The 6,312-nt window shown below is 38.5% G+C and overlaps 1 protein-coding gene across 1 annotated transcript; it reads left to right on the forward strand.

Moving 5' to 3' along the window:
• Positions 1-3,061: 3,061 nt before the first annotated feature.
• Positions 3,062-4,033, forward strand: LOC110338349 (formyl peptide receptor-related sequence 4). Its single transcript, XM_021221678.1, has one exon. It carries the CDS (start codon positions 3,062-3,064, stop codon positions 4,031-4,033), a length of 972 nt encoding a protein of 323 aa, XP_021077337.1.
• Positions 4,034-6,312: the final 2,279 nt, after the last annotated feature.

The raw sequence follows: 6,312 nt of genomic DNA on the forward strand, positions 1-6,312 counted from the left end.
CTACATATGTAGCTGGAACTATGGGTCCATCCATGTGTACTCTTTCATTAGTGGATTAGTCCCTGGGAGCTCTGGGAGGTCTGTTTGGTTGATATTGCAAACCCCTTCAGGTCCTTCAGTCCTTCCCCTAACTTCTCCATTGGGGTCCCTTGCTCAGTCGGATGGTTTGCTGCAGGAATCTACATCTGTATTTGTCAAGCTTTGGTATAGCCTCTCAGGAGACAGCTATCTCAGGCTCTCATCAGCAAGCACTTCTTGGCATGAGCAATAGTGTCTGGTTTTGGTGTCTGCATATGGGATAGATCCCCACATGGGACGGTCTCTGAATGGCCTTTTCATCAGTTTCTGCTCTACACTTTGTCCATGTATTTCCTTTAGACAGGAACAATTCTGGGTTCATATTTTTGAGGTGGGTGGGTGACCCGTCCCTTAACTGGAGGCTGTACCTAACCTCTGAATATGACCTTTACAGTTTCTCTCTGTTTTTTGGGTGTTTCAGCTAAGGTAATACCAGTTGGGTCTTGGGGATCTTTTGCTTTCCTGGCATCTGAGACTTTCTGGTGGCTACCTCTAGTCCCCACCCCCCCCCACTGTTATATACCTCAGTTTAATTTCCTGACCCTCTGTACATCTCCCTCATCTCCTCCCACACCTGATCCTTGCCCCATCTATTCCCCCACCATCATATTTATCTTCCAAGGACCTCCCTCCCTTCACCTCCTGTGATTATTTTGTTTCCCCTTATAAGAAGTACTGAAGCATCCATACTTTCGTCTTCCTTCTTCTTGAACTTCAAATTATCTGTGAGTTCTATAATGATTATTCTGAGCATCTTAGCTAATATTCACCTATCAGTAAGTACATACTATGTGTGTTCTTTTGTGACTGACTTATCTCACTCAGGATATTTTCTAGTTCCATTTATTAGCCTGTGAATTTCATGAAGCCGTTGTTTTTAAAAGCCAAGTTATACTCCATTGTGTAAATATACCACATTTTCTGTATCTATTCCTCTGTTGAGGGGCATCTGGGTTTTTACAGCTTTTGGATATTATAAATAAGGTTGCTATGAATATAGTGGAGCATGTTTCTTTGTTATATGTTGGAGCATCTTTTGGTTATATGCCTAGTAATAGTATACCTGCGTCCTCAGGTAGTAATATGTTCAATTTTCTGTGGAAACACCTGTCTTAGTCAGGGTTTCTATTCCTGCACAAACGTCATGACCAATAAACAAATTGGGGAGGAAAGGGTTTATTTGGCTTACATTTCCATACTGCTTTTGATCACCAAAGGATGCAGGACTGGAACTCAAGCAGGTCAGAAAGCAGGAGCTGATACAGAAGCCATGGAGGGATGTTCTTTACTGGCTTGCCTCCACTGGCTTGCTCAGCCCGCTCTCTTATAGAACCAAGACTACCAGCCCAGAGATGGCACAACCCACAAGGGGCCCTCCCCCCTTGATCACTAATTGAGAAAATGTCCCATAGCTGGATCTCATGGAGGCATTTCCCCAACTAAAGCTCCTTTCTCTGTGATAACTCCAGCCTGTGTCAAGTTGACACAAAATTAGCCAGTATACCACCCAACTGATTTCCAGATTGGTTGTACCATCTTGCAATTCTACCAACAATGGACTACTATTCCTTTTTCTCTACATCCTTGTTAGCATCTGCTGTCACCTGTGTTTTTGATCTTAGCCATTCTGACAGATGTTAAGGTAGAATCTCAGGTTTGTTTTAATTTGCATTTCCCTGATGACTAAGGATGTTGAACATTTCTTTAGGTCATGCTCCACCATTCAAAATTCCAGGGTTGAAAATTCTTTCTTTAGCTCTGTACTTTTTTTAGTAGCGTCATTTTGTTATTTTTAGCATTCTTACCTTTTTTTGTCACCAGAATTCTCTGTTTTGATTAGGTTGAAGTTTTCTTCATATTTATGTAGTATTTCTAACCATAGTACTTCAAAATGTTACTACTCAGAAGCAGAATACTTAAAGTAATAATTCAAACAAAGTGGGCTGCTAAAGGAGAAGGTTTTATGTAGTGAAGGTGGTGTACTTCTGAAAATAAGAAATGCCCAGTATTGTTGAACTCACAGGAAAAACTATGTTTGGACACCGGGGGTAGCTAACTGCATATAAGCCAGGTTAAAAAAATTTTAGGAGAAGACAACATTTTCATCTTGAGTTTTCAGTATACAGAACTGAAACCAGATCATTTTTTATAATGAAAGCCTGATAGGGAATAAGAGGCATAGTAACAAGAGACACAGAGAGAGGTTGAAAAATGCAAAGAGTTGACACAGGCAGAGGGCATAAAGCATTAACCACTAGGGCATGTTGACCTAAATCAATCTTGGGATACTCCAAATATCTGCTAATTCAAATTTGTGTTGATTTCTAAAAGATATCTTTTATAAGCTTTCCATGTGGAGGAAGAGGTCTGCAAATGAATGTATACAGAACTTACAACTAAGTCTTCTATTAAAATTTAAATGGCAGAGAACATCATTTTGCATAGAGAATGGCCCCCAGTGTCAAGGAAACAAAAATGGCAAGAGAAACTATGGAGTAATGTTGATCAGATGTGAAGTGATTTGAAGTCTGATTGTTCTTCCTACTCAAATGCTTTGTCTGAAAATAAACTTCAACTTAAACTATCTTCATCCTTCTGCTGAATTCTTTCCATTGAAAACAAAGAACTAAAGAATTCTGTGACAAATGGACAATATTATTGGCCCAGTGTTCTCCTCCTCATGGTAAACTCATGCCTCCACCCATTCTACATCCAGTACACTCTCAGGTCAATATCAGAGCAGGGATATTGGAGCTTAGGATCCCTTCTTAATCAGTCTTAGAAGTAATAACTCTCTTTATTAATGTATAGAATTAAGATTTCCATAAGGGATATTTAACAGAAAGCCACATTTACTCTAATACCCTTAGAATAGGTACTTTTTTTTTAATGGAAGGTGATGTGGGAATCTGAGTTAAGGCGGGACAAGATGGATACCCATCTGAAAAATAGTCATTGTTGAAAATTTTTAGGTGCTGACAAGATGGAAGTCAACATATCAATGCCTCTGAATGGATCAGAAGTTGTGTTTTATGATTCTACCACCTCAAGAGTTCTATGGATCCTCTCATTAGTTCTTCTCTCTATAACCTTTGTCCTTGGTGTACTAGGTAATGGGCTTGTGATTTGGGTGGCTGGGTTCCAGATGGCACACACTGTGACCACTGTCTCTTATCTGAACTTGGCTTTGAGTGATTTCTCTTTCATGGCTACTCTACCACTTCACATCATCACAATGGTCATGGAAGGAAAATGGCTTTTTGGTTGGTTTCTTTGCAAATTGGTTCACATTATTGCAAACATAAACCTTTTTGTAAGTATCTTCCTAATCACTCTCATTGCTATGGATCGCTGTGTTTGTGTCCTGCACCCAGTATGGGCTCAGAATCACCGAACTGTGAGTCTGGCCAGAAAAGTGGTTGTTGGAGCTTGGATATTTGCTCTGCTGCTTACCTTGCCACATTTTCTCTTCTTGACTACAGTGAGAGATGCAAGAGGGGATGTACACTGTATATCTAAATTTGAATCCTGGGTTTCAACCTCTGAGGAGCAGTTAAAGGTGTCTGTTATTGCTGCCACAGCTTCAGGAATCATCAATTTCATTATTGGATTCAGCATGCCCATGTCTTTCATTGCTATCTGCTATGGACTCATGGCTGCCAAGATCTGTAGAAGAGGCTTTGTGAATTCCAGCCGTCCTTTACGTGTCCTCACTGCTGTAGCAGTTTCTTTCTTTGTCTGCTGGTTCCCTTTTCAATTAATTATGCTTTTAGGCAACATCTTTAATAATGAGACACTGAGCATTATTCATATGTTGGTTAACCCAGCAAACACCTTGGCTTCCTTCAACAGCTGCCTCAACCCAATACTCTATGTATTCCTGGGTCAGGAATTCAGAGACAGACTAATCTATTCTCTGTCTGCCAGTCTAGAGAGGGCCCTGAGGGAAGACTAGTCCTTGATGGAAAATTCAGTCTTGAGCAGTGACACAGACAGCAACTTGTCTTCATGTACTGCAGACTCTGAGCTATAGGAAATGGCAGGAGTAAGGTCATGGGAATTTTTTTTTCCTATGCTAGTCTTAATTTCTGTCTTATCCTATCTTGCATGAAATTTCTGAGTATTAATCTATAAGAAATTTTTCTCTGATTTCTGATTTGGAAGACAGAAGTGAAAAATAAAATTCATATCACATTTATTTTGAGAATTTTTCAACTTTGCTTGTATCCTGACTAAAACTAACGTAACAAAACAGTACAAGGGACAAAACATAGGTGTATTTGAAAGAATTATAAAATCTAGTATATATTAATCCTAAAATGATATGTTGTAAATAAATATTTGATGGCAATGTAGTGCATGTTTGTAATACTAGAAGTTATGATACACATAAAGAAGGATCGTATCAAATCCAGGTTTCAAAGAGAGTTTGAGAACTAAACCAAACTGGGCCACATGAGACTAAGGCTCAGATCAACAAAAAGTTCTACCATAAAGAAGAAAACTGTTACATCATTGCTAGAAAATGGGAACAATTATTGATAAACATAGTTTGAAAAAACAATAATCAGAAGGAAATACATTATATTTTATTTATTTGTACATCCTTAGATTTGATATGGATTAAGAAAAATCATAATTTTTTTGTATGTTCATTTGTGCAATTGTGTAAGAGATGTGAAAGTACATTTAAAATCTCAAGTTGATCCTAGAAACATAAAAGGATCAGGGGAGTTGCAAGACAAGGGGAAGATTATGTAATGCTGTGGGGAGTTAACTTTGGCTGACTTCTTGTGATTAATCATGAATGAGTCTGCTAACATCTTTGTTTGTAATTAAGATGTGTGCTAGCCAGGCGTGGTGGTGCACACCTTTAATCCTAGCACTTGGGAGGCAGGGGCAGGCGGATTTCTGAGTTCGAGGCCAGCCTGGTCTACAAAGTGAGTTCCAGGACAGCCAGAGCTGTACAGAGAAACCCTGTCTCGAAAAACAAAAAAAAAAAAACAAAACAAAAACAAACAAACAAACAAAAAAAGATGTGTGCTATATCCTTCCAAAATCTGCCACTTACACATATGTCCTTGAGAGACGCTCTAAGCCTGAAGGAAATGGCCTTAGTCAAATATAGATACTGTGTATCATACACTTATTACATAGACATTTGTGATCATTGTTTAAGTTCCTGGAATTAGTTATGCTTTATGTAGCTTACCTTTAAAAGATCCTGAGAAAAAACACTCTTTGCCATCATGTTATTGACTATCTCTCATATCTGTGCCTTGCATCTTCTTCCTTTCTTTCCTATAATTATCCTCACTCCCCAAGATGTAGTTTCTGTGTTGAGTGACTAGCTATCTCAAGCAACATACTGCACTTAAATTCTGTTCACAAGTTTCCCTCTGTGCCAAAGTATTTGAGGCTCTTCCCCACTTTCTCTTCCATTACATTCAGTGTACCTGGTTTTATGTGGAGGTCCTTGATCCACTTCGACTTGAGCTTTGTACAAGGAGATAAGATGGGGTCAATTTGCATTCTTGTACATGGCCAGTTAAACCAGCACCATTTGTTAAAAATGCTGTCTTCTTTCTACTGGATGGTTTTAGCTTCTTTGTCAAAGATCAAGTAACTATAGATTTGTGGGCTCATTTCTGGGTCTTCAGTTCTATTCCATTGATCTACTTGCCTGTTGCTGAAGCAATACCATGCAGTTTTTAACAATATTGCTCTCTAGTAAAGCTTGAGTTAGGGATGGTGATTTCCTAGAAGTTCTTTTATTGTGGAGAGAAGCTTTTGCTATCCTAGGATTTTGTTATTTGAAATGATTTTGAGAATTGATCTTTCTAACTCTATGAAGAATTGAGTTTGAATTATGATGAGAAATGCATTGAATCTCTAAATTGCTTTTGATAAGATGGCCATTTTTACTATATTAATCCTGTCAATCCATGAGCATGGGAAATCATTCCATCTTATGTGGTCTTTGATTTCTGTCTTCAGAGATTTGAAGTTCTGTCATATGGATCTTTCACTTGCTTGGTTATAGTCACACCAAGATATTTTATATTAATTGTGATTATTGTGAAGGGTGCTGCTTGCCTCAATGTCTCTGGCCAGCAGAGACAAGGACAACGTGTACACCAGGTTCAGGTGAAGCAGCTTCTGCTTTTTTTTTCATTTTTTATTATTATTATTTTCTTTATTTATATTTCAAATGCTATCCCAAAAGTTCCCTAT

The sequence above is a fragment of the Mus pahari genome, chromosome 21 (genome assembly GCF_900095145.1).
Source record: "Mus pahari chromosome 21, PAHARI_EIJ_v1.1, whole genome shotgun sequence".
NCBI lineage: Eukaryota > Metazoa > Chordata > Mammalia > Rodentia > Muridae > Mus > Mus pahari.

Coding starts and splice junctions, on each gene's coding strand:
- LOC110338349 (XM_021221678.1), top strand. CDS start 3,062: ATGGAAGTCAACATATCAATGCCTCTGAATGGATCAGAAGTTGTGTTT.